The sequence below is a fragment of the Nannospalax galili genome, unplaced genomic scaffold, assembly GCF_000622305.1.
Source record: "Nannospalax galili isolate Female #2095 unplaced genomic scaffold, S.galili_v1.0 scaffold296, whole genome shotgun sequence".
Classification (NCBI taxonomy): domain Eukaryota; kingdom Metazoa; phylum Chordata; class Mammalia; order Rodentia; family Spalacidae; genus Nannospalax; species Nannospalax galili.
The window spans coordinates 1,747,507-1,763,493 of NW_008340113.1; the positions used below are offsets into that span (position 1 = coordinate 1,747,507).

Here is a 15,987-nt window from a genome sequence, read left to right on the forward strand (position 1 = left end):
ATTCTAAAAGTTCAGACCTTTTTATTAAACTTCCCATGGCCTTCTTCAGTCTCCTTCAAAGTCCAGTTTACCTCAAGAACTTATAGAGTACACCAACAGCAGCTAGTTGCACTGCTTTGATGTTTTGTCTTGGACCTCTTTATCTCTAGGCTACAGTCTACTAGAAGCTTATTTATCTATCTTCTCAATGTGCTCTACATCACAAGTCTTCACATGGATAGTATACTCACATGTGCCATGGTGGTTGCAGCTATTTTGCCTCCTAAATGTGTGATAATTTGGTAAAAAGTCCTTTATTAAAAACAACTAAACCAACCATTTTGTACCCATTTTAACAACCACAAATACACAGGATAGTACTGCCCAATAGTTTTGCTTAGGTGTATCTCAAGATTCTTCAGTAATTCCATGAAGCCCAGACTAAAAGCTTGAATTGAGTAACAGTAAAGATCTTTAAGCTAAAATTAAAAATGAAATCTGTTTAGTTCAGCTCTGATAGTCTTATCTACTTGCTCTGTGGTGGTTGTCGTCATCCTCCTCCTCCTGCTCTTCTTCCTCCTCTTCCTTCCCCCTTCCTCCTCCTCCTCTTCTTCCTCTTCTTCTCTTTTAGATAGTATCTCACTATGTAGCCCTAGCTGGCCTTGAACTTACAGAGATCCTTTTGCTTCTGCCTTCTGAATGCCGGGATTAAAGGCATGGACTTCCATGCCCAGGTGCTTTTCTTTAGAAAAGTGATTTACAGTCAGTTAATCTCTGAGGCTTCTGGAGCACAAGCTGCCTGAACTGGTTTGCAGAGGCTTCTTTCTTTAAAAAATATATTTTTATTTATGTGTGTCTGTGTGTATATGTAGGTGCCTGCAGAGGCCAGAAGATGATATTGGATCTTCTGGAACTGAGTAGTTGGGAGCTACCCTGTGTGGGTGCTGGAATCAAACTTGGGTCCTCTGTAAGAGCAGCAAGCATTCTTAATAACTGAACCATCTCTCCAGCCCCCTACCCCCCTTTTTGTTTTAATGAGACAGGTGTCTCATGTATCCTCAGACTGGCATCAGACTCACTGTATAGCTGAGGAGGGCCTGCAACTTCTGATCCTCATGCCTCTACCTTCCAAGTGTTAGAATTATAGGCATGTGCCACCATACTGGTTCTCCACTGAGAAGGGGGCAATGGCTTCTCCTCTTCTCCCTCCTCTTCCTCCTCCTCCTCCTCCTCCTTATATATATTTTTTTTAATTGAATTTTTGTACATTTCATACAGTGGATTTTAATCATATTTAGACCCCCTCCCCTATCTGCACCTTCCCCATAGTCCCCCCATCAGATTTTGTGCATTCTCTCATATATATTAAGGCCTATTGAGTCAAGTTTGTATCACCAGATGTTCCTTGGTGTAAATTCATCCACTGGAGCCTGTTCACCCTATCTAGAGTCACTCCCTTAAAGAAGATCAACTCTCCCTCACCCAGCAGTGATCAGTTGCCAGTAGTTCCTCAGCTAATGTTGGATCTTTTTACCCATTTCCCCAGTTCTGTGCTGGGTTTTTGTCTGGTTTGGATTTGCATGGGTCTTGTGCACCATTTCTGCAAGCTCAAATAAGCAAGTTCTTAGCACCTGGAAAACTGTTTCCTTGTAGGTCATCCACGACCCATGGCCTTTACGGTCTTTCTGCCCTCTCTTCCAAAATGGCTCTAGCAGAGGCCTATTGAGGCTTCTGGATAAGGAGTTTAACTGTAATAATTTAATTGAATTTGAGCTTTAAAGAGAGAAGGCAAAATAGCATGTTTCTAAAACCTGAGTTTCAGTGTGAACTGAGAGTGTATGATTACCACTCCTGGAACCATTGCTTAATTGCTTAAGGACAACCAAAGCTGTCAGTAGAGTTGGGGATAACTTTTTTTTTTTTTTTTTCTTTTCCTTGCATTACAATTTTGTAAATAGAGATTGTAATCACTTTTATTTACTTCAAGTGTTTACACCCTCCACTCAAACATTTTATTATGAAAAACATTAAATATTCACAAAGGAGAGAAACATAGTAAAGACATTTCACACCCATTTGCCTATGTGGTTTATGGAGTCTACGAATTAAAACATTTTATACTACTTGCCTGCTTTTGTTGTTCTTGTTATTTGTTGGTGGTTTTTCTGTTTTGATCTTAACCTGGCTAAGACAGACCCTAAACTTAACTGTTTTCCGGCTTTGAAGTCTGTGTCTTTTGGCTTCTACCTCCTAAGACCTTTGATCATCTACCTGTTATATATCTGAGAACAGCAAAGATCTGGAGAGTGGGGATATACTTGGTAGAAGACAAGGCTTCCTTCTTTGACAGCGAATCTTAGTACAGACTTGATATGTGGGAGGACTTTTATGTGTCTTAGTTTTATTGTAGTGGAGTTTCATGTTTTTCAACTAGACTTACCATTGTGTTTCTAGCCGGACTGAATTAATAATTTACAATTACATAATGTTAAGGTACTCTTTTTTTTTAATTGTTACCCAACTATTACCCATTTCTTTATTTTTCAAAAATATTTTTAAATTATTTTTATTTTATGTGTATGAATGTTTGGCCTGCATGTATGTAAGTGCACCCATGTCGTGCAAAGCCTTCAGAGATCAGGAGAGGGTGTTGAAACCCCTGGAACTGGAGTTACGGATGGTTGTTAACCACCATGCAGGTGCTGGGAATGGAACCTGGGTCCTCTAGAAGAACAGCAAGTGTTCTTAACCACTGAGCCATCTCTTCAGCCCCCCATTAACCATTTGTTAAACAGAAATGCTGGACTTGGGATTGAGGAGATGTCTTAGTAAAGTACTACTAGCTCTGGCAGCAGCACCAACCACAGTACTATGGTATGCATCTATTAACCCAGAGGTGGATAGCTGAGCTGACTGACCAGCCAGCTAGCCAATCCAGCTCAGTCAGTGAACTCTAGATTTAGGGAGAGACTTTGTCTCAAAAAATAAGGTGAAGCGTGACTGACAAAAAACACAAAACATTGCCCTCTGGTCTCCATATGCATGTTCATATACACCCCCCATCCTCACACAGAGAAAATGCTGGACTGTGCCTTACCAATCAATCACCCAGCTACCTTCCTTTTGGCTTTTTTATGTGAAACTTGAATTGTAAAGCACCTTAGAGACCTACCCATTGTGACTAATAGTTTTAGTGTTGGTAGGCAGAAGCAAGAAATGCTTTTGCAAAAGGAAGCTGATTCTGAAATTTGTGTATATATAGGAAGTGCCCTTATAGGGGATTGTCTTTGTTCTTCATTGCTGTGACAAAACACTCTGACCAATACCAACTTGGGGAGCAAAGGGTTTATTCAGCTTACAACTCCCAGGTCGCAGTTCATCAGGGAGCCCAGGGCAGGAACCTGGAGGCAGGAGCTGGGGCACAGGCCACGGAGGAATGCTGCTTACTGACTTGCTCCCCTGGCCCCTGCTCAGCCTGCTTTCTTATGCTACATAGGCCCACCTGCCCAGGGGTGGCACCACCCACAGTGGGCTGGGCCCTCCCACGTTACTCATCAAGAAGATGCCCTCAGACATGGCCACAGGCCAGTCCAATAGAGGCAATTCCCCAACTGAGGCTCCCTCACCCCAGGTGTGTCAAGTTGACACTAAAGCTATCCAGCACAGTTGTGGAACATAAAGGAGTGTGAAGTGCCAGGAAACAAACCAGAGTCCCCCCTGTGTATGGAGCAGAACAGTCTAGCAGACTTGGGCCCTGGGCCCCCAGATCTGCCCTTTAGGAGCCCAGCCTTCATTCCTTCTCAGCATCCTCTTGATGCTTTGATCAAACAGCGAGTCAGAGCCACTTAGAAGTATGGTGACCAGCTGGTGTATTGACATGTTCAGACGTAGAAGAAAACTGCATCAGGAGACAAGCCATTGGGATTTGTAGTAAATATATTACAGAACACAAGTGACTTGCCGATACTGCTTGTTTAGCAGTTTGCAAGGGCAATGGCAGTATAGATTTTTGAATTAGAAGGGAAGGGCTGTTCTTTCTCTGTGCAGGAACATCTAGTTGATGTCTGGGGAGAAAATTGATTTTGAGAACAAAATGCAGTTGCCTTTGTGTCATTTGAAAGGCTTCTATGGAATCGTGAGTGAAAATAAAAAGGTTGCTTTGGACTTCAGGAAAGGGTGTCCTAACACTGGTCTGCACCTTGGTCCTGGATGGAGAGGGTAGGATGAATCATAGGAAGAAAGGCACTCTGTCTACAGGCAGCTCACAGTTACGGGTTGCTTGGTTTACTTTCAGTTGTCTTTTTTTTTTTTTTTTTTTTTTTTTTTTGAGAGAGACACAGGCTCTCATCCAGCCCAGCATAGCCTCTAGTTTAGTCAGGGCTGGAGTTGAAGATCTGGGATTACAGGCATACACCGTTCCCAGCCACTTTTCATTTTCTGTGTGAATTTTTTTTTTTTTTTTTTTTTTTGTCTTTTTAAGACACGGTCTCCCTGTACTCCCAGCTGACCTGAACTCACCATGTAGACCAGGTTGGCCTTGAACTCACAAGGATCCCCCCTGCCTCTGCCTCCCGAGTGCTGGGATTAAAGTCATGTGCCACCACGCCTGGTTTGTGTGTGATATTTTTAAAAGACGAGTCTTGCTCATGCTAGCCTCAAATTTGAGATTTTGCCTAGACTTCCCCAGTACAGGACTTGTAGGCCTAAGCCACCAAACCCAGTTCAGATGGTTGTTTTTCTTAGCATTTTGGTTTTCAAAAGTTGTTTTGTTTCATTATTGTGAAGGGACTTTATTGGGACCTTAAAGTGAACAGTCAGTCTCTGCAGGAGCTTCCTGTCAACTCCCTCAGCCTCCCTTTTTTGTATCTGTGGATGGTAATTACTTTAGTTTTAAATTGAAACAAGACAAATAGGGGTAGTGGGTGATGAAAATACCTCCCCATAGGGTGGCTGGGGACAAGGTCATAGCTGCTAGCCAGTCTGATACCTCAGTCTCTCAGCAGCCCCATTAAAGCTCACACCTGCTCTTGGATTGCAGGCTTTTGTACTTCCATCTTGTTTTTTCCAAGCTCAGTTTTCTTCTTTTTTTGTGCCTGGGTTCACTTTTCTTTTTCCTTCCTTGTAATTGTAAAGTCTTTTTACTTGTTTCCTTTTAAGATCATAAGCATTTGTCTTTAGGGTCAAAAGGAAAAACCTAAATGCAGCCTTTGTTGGCAGACTCCACTGTTAAGGGATATAAAGAAATTAAAATCTCATGCCCTGGCCAGCCAGTAGTGTGGCCCAGGAAGGTAACAGTCTCAAATAATTAATACAACTACCCAGGAAGAATAAAGTTGGTTAGGTTTCTTTTAAGGGAATGAATAAACAACAAAAAAGACTTGGTTCATTTTATAGACGTTTTGGCAGAATAAAATGACAGTGGAGATATATTTCAGATCCTTTTATTTTAAATGCAACACAGAAGACTAACTTTTTTCTTTTTGATTTTGAGACAAGATCTCCCTGTAGCCCCAGCTGGCTTGGAACTTGCTATATAGAACAGACTGGCCTGGATCTTAGAGATCCACCTGCCTCTGCTTCCAGAGTGCTTGAGATTAAAGGCATGCATCACCATGCTGGGTTTATAGAAAACTAATGTATTTGAATAAATTGTAATCCTGAAAATAAAGGGGTTGCTCTTAGAGTTATTATGTCAAATTGTGTGGTTAGAGATAAAAAAATTTCAAGCCTTGAAGCAGGTGTAAGGCTATGTGTGTGTGTGTGTACATGTGTGCACGCAGACGTGTATATGTGTATGCATGCATGTGGGCGTGATTCTGTTTTTGCTATGTAATCTGTAAAGTGGTGTGTAAAGTACTTGTGCAGTTATGTTTCTGCATTTATTGTTTGGGCTTGATACTTTGGTTGACTGTCACACTCACAGCTGGTGCTTAAGTGCTAATATTTGAGGAAGTTAAAACAAAAACAAAACCCTCATGGCAGAGAAAAACAGAGCCTTTGAGATTGGATGTGGAAGCTTATTGTCTTTATTTATGTTGAGATGGAGGCCTGCTGTGTTGTTCAGGCTGGTCTTGAACTTCTGAGCTCCATGATCCTCTCACCTCAGTTTCCTAGGTAGTTAGGACTAGAGATAGACCACTGCTTCCAGCTGACATATTGAAAGTTAGGCTTTTATGATGCGGGGGAAACTTCTGGGCGTGTCTGGTCTTTTCTCAGGAGCTTATGAACTGCTAGTAGCCTGCTTGATGGTGTGCTGAGAAGCCCCTTATTAGCAGCTTGACAAACTCCTGTCCTCCTGTCTGTCTGGGTAGGAAGCACCAATAGTTGACAACTGCTGCAGTTGGCCAGTTGGCCTGGTTTCTAGCTCCTTTTCCATTTGTAAGCATGCTGGCTCTCTCTCAGCCTGAGCCATGAGGTCCCTTGGAGCCAGTGTCTACACAACTATAGAAAAGACTGGAATCAGACTACTGAAATGTGTCCAACTTCTATACTTCTTAGCTGACCCAAGGCCCAAATCATACCACTAAACTCAAGAGGGGAACTGCTGACTTTTGAATCTTGTAAGAAATCTTCATTTCATAATTTCCTACCTTGGATGCTGGGATATTATTGAAGTAAATGAAGCATAAGGAGATTTTGACTATGTGAATTTCTCTGAGGATAGCAATTTTTCAGGCTGATTGTTAAATTTGTATCCCTTCCTATTTCTTGTCTAATTTAGTAGGTATGAGTAGTTCCCTAAGAAGCCCTGAATTCAGTACCAGTGCTTTTTAATAATCTTATGCAGCGATTGTTTGGGCCATGTATATATCACAGGGTTAAATATCCAGATCAGCTTCTGGGATTACTCTTGTTAGTTTGCCTCAAAGTTCTGAGATTGTCATTGCTCATTAGTGTGTATGGAGTGTCAATTGTTGCTTTTCAAATTAAAACAACAAAAGGATAAAACCTTTTGAGTCAACTTTGCGTTGTGGGAATATTGGTATTGACACCATTTATAATTTGGAGTATAGTTGGAAGACCAGATTATGCTGTTTGCCCCATACTGGTTAATATGGCTGTAGAGGGGAGATGAATGTGGCTACTTCTCCAAGTCTATTACTCAGGAGGACTGTAAATTTGATTGGCTGTTACAATTCTAGCAGAATCATTCGATTTGAGAGCAATAGAAAGATAAGATATCCAATTACTCAAATGATTTGCAGGGTTAGCCAACGTTGTCATGGAGACATGAGTTGGAACAAATTAAATTTTAAGCAATAAAATAATCTTAAAGCTCGTCTGGGAACAAGAAAATTTGGCAGTGGCACTTACCTGAATTGAATCTTAGCTTGACACGATGTTGTTTGACATTGATATACTGTGGGGGCCTAAACTTATATATGACAAGACATTATCCTTAAAAAGCAGCTCAGCCAAAGCAGTGGAAGATATTAACATTTATTCTGTGGCTTAAATTATAATTGGGCACTAGTTTCCTAAGAATGTTTTATATTTAAGGTTTGAAATGCCTTAAAGATAAATGGCTTAAATAGGACATTTAAAGAAAAGATTTATTTAGAACTGCTCTTCCCCTTTGTGTGTGTGAGCAAATGTAATAGGAATCCTGTGGATGTCTTTCAGTGCGGAGTGGAGGTATATGCATACATATAGTTACATATACAACCAAGGAGATTTTGGCATATGCCCCTGCACTGCAGATATTTCTATTAGTTAAAATTTCTACTTTACAGTGCTCCTTGCAGACCGGAAATTTGTGTTCTAAACTTTAGTTGGTAACCTAAATCCTGAATAAGCTTTGGCCTGAGGTTTATAAAGTTATTTCCACTTATTAATATATTGTTTAACTGGTTCCTGGCTTGTGTCTTGGATTTGAAAACAGCCCCCCCCCTGGGGGGTGCAGCTTTTTTACCCACATGTCTATTAGATGGAGATGAAAATTGGTCTGAGGTCAAACCATTTTCAGCATTCTCACAGCCTTCGATTTTCCTCTCATCCTCACCACAGATCATCTCAAATGATTTAGTAATGACCAAAAGTGCAACATTGACCTTTCTTCCCTGGTGGATTACTGTGTTTCACAGTCCAAATGGCAGGAAGTCTATTCTGCTCTGCAGAAGGAGCGCAGCATTATTGAGTCAGCCCGGCCCTGTGGGAACCACATAAGTGCAGACCAGTGTAACAGAATATGTGGGTTAAATTTGATTTCTGGTGCTCTGGGAAATGAGAATTGGCATGTCCTGGAACCCACACAATTAGTGGAAGAATATCTAGGATGTTTTCTAAAAACACCCACGTAAATTGATTTGTCTGCTTTTAAAATAACTTGTGGTAACTTCTGATTGGCCCTGGTTTACAAATAGTTCTCACTGCCATTACTCTTGTTTGCTGCCCCCATTTACTTCATGCTTTTCCAGTGCACCTTAGGACAGTGTCATAAATCATATATTTCGTTAATTACAAACTACAAATGGACATGACTGGGCATTTAGGGACTTGTCTTTTTCTCTGACATATTTTTAATTGTGTATATTTTGGTCAGTTTGTCTAGTCAGTTTATGTCACCAAGAATTGTGAGCTGTGTCCTATGAAGCACTAATTTAATTTGTAGTTAAAGTGTAATTCCTGTGTGCCCTCTGCAAGCATAGTGGAGTCAGTATCCAGGAGGTCTACACCCCAAATCTGTCATTTAGGATCCTTTTCCAAATCATCTTTTAAATACTGAAGCTTTCCCAGGGATTTATGCTATGAAACTTTTTTTTTTAATGAAATTTTTTCTTATTTTTACAAGTGTTTTTGTTTGTTTGTTTGTTTGTTTTGATGTTTTTGAGACAGGGTCTCCCTATAGCCCCAGCTGTCCTGGAACTCAATGTGTAGACCAGGCTAGCCTTGAACTCACAGAGATCTGCCAGCCTCTGCCGTTGCTGGGATCAAAGGCATGCACCGCCCACCCCACCCACTTTGAAAACTTTTGTTAGCATTTCATATTTGTTCTAAAAGGTGTTTGAGAAAATAACATTTCTTCTTGACTGTTAACTGTTCATTGTGGCTTTCAGACTATGGCATGTTCCACCTCCCTTGAACTTGGCTGAGTGTTGGAGCATGCACGTGTCCTTAGGCACACTCTAGTAGCAGTTTTGAAGTAGCTCCCCTACCCCTACAGTTCCTTCTTCTGGCTGCCCTGCAGCTTCGCCTGTTTCTTGGTATGTAATGTTGATTGATTGAAAAAAGAATTGACATTCCCACCTGGAAAAGCCAAGGCTACTGTGTTCCTTCCCAAGGTACCATCCCTGGCCAACAGCTCTGGCCGGGGAAGTGCAGAGGCAGCTCAGGGGCTGGGTTTTCTCAGCTGCAGTTAGTTATGTTTGGGGCTTTGGGGATTGCTTTTCCCAGGGACCTTACCAACATAGGTACATGTGTTGTTGCCTGCAGCTACTTGACTGCCGTGCTCTGGTTGGCTTTGTTTTGGGTCTCTGGGTCTCTGGGTCTGTGTGGTAGCTAGAGTATTAGCTTTAGTAGATAAGCCTCTTGGGAAGAATAGCCACCACTGTCAGGCGTATGTGGGGTCATCCTGCAGGATGTAGCATGTTTATAAAGTTAGGAAACCACTGACCACAGTTGCCTCCAGCATCCAGATCAGTTAAAGATTTCAATGAGTTAAACACTCATGCTTCTCCAGTAATCGCCAAACAAGATGCAGGTGGTGGCGGCAATGAGCTTTTGCTTTGTTTCGATGGATGGTACAGAAATAGAGGTCACAGGTGGTTGGAGGTCAGTACCAATGAAGGACAGGTTACAGGGGCCTTAGTAGAAGATGTATTTAAAGGGGATGCTTTAGATATGATTGCAGGATTGCAGTGTTACTCTGAAAGAACCACTTCTGCTCTTTAGCAGAATCTGGCTTTTGTGTATCACACTGGCACAGGCTCATCTGTGCATGGCATATTTAGTTCTGCAGTTGCAGTTCTGATCGAGGGTGATGCTGATGTTGTTGGCTTTTCCTCCCGTTGATCTTGCTGTTGTATGATATTACAAATTTTCCTTGTGCTCTGTAATGAACAGGGTCTGGGAGAACAGTTGAAGGTGGAAGTTGTTCGGGGTGTGGATAGAGAGACTCTTTCCAGTCCAGAACTGTAGGTGACACTTGATGGTATTGTTAAGTGACTCACTCAATAGAGTGTGTCCTGAAAGCCTTCTGTGGAATCACAGAGGGCATTTTTGTCTATGGGTACCAAAAGCTGTCTTTTTCCCCATCCTGGGGACAAGCCAATGTGATTTCCTGTGAATAGGCTCTTTCTGAACTCCTAGGTTTCCAAATAATGGAAATGGGCTCCTTCCTTCCGAACCTAAACAGCTCTGATACTTTTGTCAAAAACACATCTTCACCAAAACAACAAATTGAAGCCCAGATGTTCTGCTTGGCAACAGTTTGGTCAAAACATTTAAGTAATTAGAAGGGACTGAAGAGCACAACTTATACAAATACATTACAGACTCAGACTTCATCTTAGAAAATGCAACTGAATTCTTTGGGGGGGAAATTAGGGCAGCCCTCAAGTGGGGCCTGACAAGCTTGTCATTTGCAAATAAATCAAAAGACCATCATTGCAGGAAGGAGAGCCTGTGAATAGAGTTGCTTTGTCATTCTTTGTTAGGCCCCACACTCAAGCCTGCTATTAAAAATGAATGCATTCAAGAGGCCCTACATTAAGAACATAAACAATTAAGGGCACTTGAGCTCCTCTGCTGAGAGCTGCTGCAGAGACAGGAGTATTTTTTTCTCCGGAGATGCCGCCCTACAATCTGCCTCCAGAGCCATGGAATGGGAGCAATTAGTGTTGCTATCTCTTCCTAGGCAGTCTTCAGCATGCTTTTTTTTTCCCCCTGCTCTTTCTCTTTCTCTTTCTCCTTCCCCTAACCCCTCCTTGTTTTCCAAGAGGCTGTGAGTATAAAGATGAGCAGTGAAAGAAAAGAATGCCTGAGCCCAGTTGGAAAGACTCAGTTTTAGAAAGTATAGGAGCTGCCAAATGAGGGGGAGAGGGAACATAAAAGTTATATGCCAGTTACTGAGACATATTCTGCTTAGTTGAGCCACTAAAATGCTTTTGTCATCTGGTCTTCTTTGTTTTGGTCATAGATTTTTAGAAGGGTACATTTACATTGCTATGGGGGAGTTATTTGAATAGTACCTGAGGTTTTCCAGAGGATGCAAATGTGATCTTGCACCCTGGGTTTGTGTTCTTGCCTTGGTCTTGTTTCATGAACAGTAGAGAAGGCTGCCCTTGTGTTTGTAGCAAGGCTTTAAAAGAGGGGTGGGCTGACCACCCCACCATCTCGTTCTGACCTTGAGATGCCAAAGGGCCAGGCAGGTGCCAACAGCAGATGCTATGACGTGTGTGGTAGGAGATGGCAGCAGATCTCAAAGTGACCTGAGTCCAACACCTGCAGAATCACCTGGGAATTCGTGAGAAACAAATACAGGTTTTCATGTGTAGATCTCCTCGTTGCACTAGGGGATCTTCTCTAATGATCCTGATTTGCACATGAGTTTAGAAGCTATTCATAAACTGATTTACCATCAGAACCTCAATTTCAAGACACTTACAGGCCAGGACTGTTTGTTGCTCTGCAGTGCAGCATATATGCAACATGCACCAGGCTTTGGATTCCATTGCCAGCACCAGAAACAAACAAGGCAACAAAACATCCCACATTCTTTTAACTTTTCCAAAAATGTGATTCATGACTTTTTATCAACATAATTGTATTTTAAGCAGAAATCTATTCTGACACATTAGAACTTGAGACTTCACTTTTCATGAGCATGTTGGTGGTAGAAGGTATTACCATATAAAGCAGAGTGACAGATGGTCTGAAGGTTGCCTGGGCAGAACCTTTCCACTCCTGCAAAGGTGAGGAAACACTGGATGAGGTTTGCAGTGTTTTGTACATGTCATTTTGGGGGCACAGGTTTTTTAATATATATTTTATTTATTATTTTTATTTTATGTGTATGAGTGTATTGCCTGCATGGGTGTAAATGCACCTGTGTCGTGCACTGCCCTTGGAGGTCAGAAGAAGGCTTTAGAACCCCTGGAACTGGAGCTGCAGATGATGGTTGTTAATCACCATGTGAGTGCTGGAATTGAACCTGGGTCCTCTGCAAGAGTAGTCAGTGCTCTTCACCGCTGAGCTGCCTCTCCAGCCTCAGGGGTTCAGTTTTTCTTTTGGCTCTGAACATGTAGTTTTTTTTTTTAATCATATATATGTTTTTTCACCTATTGGATATATATATATTAGATACATCCCTTTCAAAAGTGGCTATAAAATTTTTATGTTCGCTGTTGAATTAATACAGTTATACAATATTGAACTCAGTATAAGCCCTGTAAGACATAAAAGTAAAGGAGTTTTTAACCTTTAAAACAGACTTCCATTTCATTTTAAAATATGCTGTTTCTTACAGAAAAACTCATTGATTTTGCTAATAACACTGAGATGTTGGAGTATGCGTCACTCATCTGTATGTATCTGCAATTACTAGTCATGTATCAGTTGCTCTCGGATCCTTGGCACCTGTGTATGTCTATAAAGTCATTGGGTAGATTTCAATGGTAATGTTTATCACCTTTACTAATTAATGTGACATAAATTTTTATGCTTCCTCCTCAAATATAATTCATTTTTTTTAATTTGTTGATTTGTGTGTGTGTGTGTGTGTGTGTATCACACAGTTTTTATACACATAGGCTGAACTAACTTTAGGTGTAACAGAGTCATCTTCGGAAACTAGAATTGTTTTTGTGGATTTTGCTTCATGGATGGGCAAGAGTGAGTGAATTAAGAGTTACTGCGTAGTTTTCTTTTGTTAGTGAAGAATACTGGCAGTAACTTGCTCGCTTAAGGTTTGCAGTTCTTGGTTGAAATCACTTATAAAATACATGTTCTACCATGCAGAGCCTTTCTGCCAGAGCAGAAGAGTGCAGTGGCCTGTGTTCGCAGGTCGTAGGCCCCTCTCCTGATGTCACTATTAGATGATTGTTGATAAGGTCTGTTTGGGTTGTATAGCCACCCAATTGCATTGCTTTGCAAACAAGGCTGAGTTTATTGGCTCAGAATATATGGCTTTTTATCTTGCTTTATGGTCTTGAGCACATGACTCCCTTTTTAAAAAATTTTATTTTGTGTGTATGAATGTTTTGCCTACATGTATGTAAGTGCACATGTGCATGCAGTGTCCATGAAGCCAGAGGAGGGCATCCAATCCCATGGAACAGGTGTTATGGGAGATCATCAGTTACTGAACCCAGGCCCTCTGCAAGAGCAGCTAGTGTTTCTAACCCCTGGGCCATCTCTCCAGCCTTTAAATGACTTTCTTTAAGTGTTGATTGATTTCTTCCTTGTCAAAGGGTCAGGCATGCAAATGACGTCAGGGATTGCTAGCATTGTAGGAGCTGAGTTATAGGGCTAACTGGCTCTTAATTTCCTTTCCAATTTAACAATAAATTAAAGACTGTTCACGAAGTCACTGAGGTTGAGGGAGTCACATATAATTGTGTGACCCTAGCATAATCACTGCTCTTATTTTGGTATCAGCTTATAGTACCTGACCACATGCATGTTTAATAAAAGACACACACACACACACACACACACACACACACACACACACAAGGTTTCTGTTCCCCCTCACTCCATCTAGTGAACATATTGGTCATTTTAGCACAACCATAAACATAACTTTAATGGTTGCTTGCATGCCTGTGGGTTCACAGTGTATTTAACCATTCTCTTAGTATCAGATAACTGATTTATCAGGAGGCAAGATTAAAAAAGGAAACCCGTGGATGGTTGTGGTGTGTTTAACTAATATTCTGTCTTCACTTGGCTTTTTTTTCTGCTTTGAAACCAGTGCTGTAGTGAACAAATTTCATAGTTTTCGTGTTTTTCAATTTGAGTTATTTCTTTAGCATTAATTACTGTGGGAAACCTCATCCAAACTATCTTTAACAATAATTTTTAGCATTGTAGAAGGTTAAGGTTTTGTACGTAATCTGTGCCGTATGTATTAGATACTATTACTAGTAGTACTAGACCTACAGCGGTTTCGCAGGCTGCGAACACTAGAATAATGATTGGGAAAACCTTTTCAGTTGTTTTCCAAGACCAGCTGTGCTGGGAGTTAGGGATGTAGCTCAGTGGTAGAGTACTGGTCTAGTGTGTGTGAGACCTTTACGTTTAGTAGTGCCTGATGCTGCCAAAAACAAAAATAAGGAAAGACCACTCTGCCGCTGTGCTGTACTTAGTGACATATATTTGTTCCATCCAGTCTCTCTGAGAGCTCATCATTAGATTTTACTAAAACGTTTGTTTTTTGAGGCACTTTCATGTACCCAGACTAGCCTCAGATACACTATACAGTTGTGGATAACTGTGAACTCCTAATCATTCTGCTTACCTACCTTTGAAGTATTTGGATTTATAGGCAACCAAGCCAATTTTACGGGGTGCTGGGGATTGAACTCAGGGCTTTGTCTATGCTGTATAAGCAGTTTGCCCCCTTATCCTCTAAATTGTTTTTTTAAGCCATATTAATAGGTTCCAAATGACTCACTCTCACCCTACAACAAAGTCTTACCAGCACTTCACTGTGTTTTTCTTTAGGCTTCAGCCTGGTTCAAGGAAACCAAAAATTACTTTACCAGCCCTTAGTGTTGTATGGAAGAGGACACGGCGAAGACCACTGACCAGGCAACTCCATGGGGGCAGGGGTGGGGGTAGCAGTTTATTTGAGAGCAGACAGACCACTGGCTGCTTCTAGGGGAGCAGGGGAACAGCAGCAGAGAAACAACTGTGGGGGGGGGGGGCGGTGTCAGACATCTTTTATAGGCAGTCACAGGTATGAGTACCTTTCCCTGGAGTAGGCTTCAGCTCAGCATTGGTTGGTCCCCCAGTAAGCAACGGGACTTGCCTAGGGCTAAAAATTCTAAACCTGCTGTTTTAGAGTATGTTAGCTGCACCACCATTTTTAGGAGTCTTCCAGGAACCTAACAAGTATAAGCACCATTTTTTTAAGATCCTTCACTTTGCAATTTAATGCTGGTGGAATTTTCCCTCCCCAAGGTGACTTTGGGAAGGGTATTGTGGAACTGTTTTGAGACCATGGCCAATTATTCTCTGTTGCTAAAATTCCTTCTGGGAGGCACAAGTCTGCCCCCCTCCTCCCTTGGTCCCTATGGCAAAGTGAGGTGTGATTTCGCCAAACTGCATTTTGGGCATGTCTCCTGACTCCCTAGTAGCCATACAAAATGGTGAGAGAGCGCCTCCCTCTGGAATCTTCGGCAACTATACCCTTAGTTCCTCTCCAACTGGGACTGGTTGGTTGGGAGATGTAACTGACTCTCCCTGCCCCTCCTTTCTTGTGGAGTGTCAACAGTCAACAGGTTTGTCCTAGGCAAGTGGGTGCAACCAAGTTTGGAAAGAAAGTGTCTGTCTGTACCTTGCTGGTTGGTTGAAGGACAGTCCTATGCAACACTCTCCACAGTCCCTGCCATTCAGAGCTTCAGACAGCACTCATTATGCATGAACTCTGAGTATGTGTGGGCACCGAGGAGTAGATCTTTAGTCCTTGTAACTGTCCAAAGTGTGAGGAGTATGAGAAGATGGTGCTGAGCTTTTAGGAATCAGAATCCTGAGACTGTCCAGTGTAGGTGCCCTAAAGGACACCCTTCAGTTTGAAAGCCCTGCAAAACATTCTTAGTTTTCATCCATTGCTGGTCTTTGAGGTATTTGGAGTATTCTAGCTCATTTAAAGAATATTTGCATATGAACCTTTGTTGTTTTGATGATCCTAGGGATTAAACCAAGACCTTGTGTATACTGGGTATATACTCTACTCCTGTACTGTAGCCACAGTCCCTAGGTACATGAATTACTTTTGAGACAAAGTCTCACCATATTGGCCACTTAAGTGTTGGGATTATATGCACAGGCCACTAATGCTCAGCT

At 41.7% G+C, this 15,987-nt stretch overlaps 1 protein-coding gene across 11 annotated transcripts in view; it reads left to right on the plus strand.

Moving 5' to 3' along the window:
- The window catches only part of Tle1 (TLE family member 1, transcriptional corepressor), a 99,972-nt gene that overhangs the window by 10,371 nt on the left and 73,614 nt on the right, over positions 1 to 15,987 (plus strand). The window contains exon 4 of one of the 11 annotated variants that reach the window (XM_029564497.1): positions 14,644 to 14,730. The exons of the other annotated variants lie outside the window; for them this stretch is intronic. Within the exon in view, the coding sequence (XP_029420357.1) occupies positions 14,698 to 14,730 (33 nt within the window). The 5' untranslated portion in view covers positions 14,644 to 14,697. The remainder of the gene's footprint in view (positions 1 to 14,643; positions 14,731 to 15,987) is intronic. 11 annotated transcript variants of the gene reach the window in all.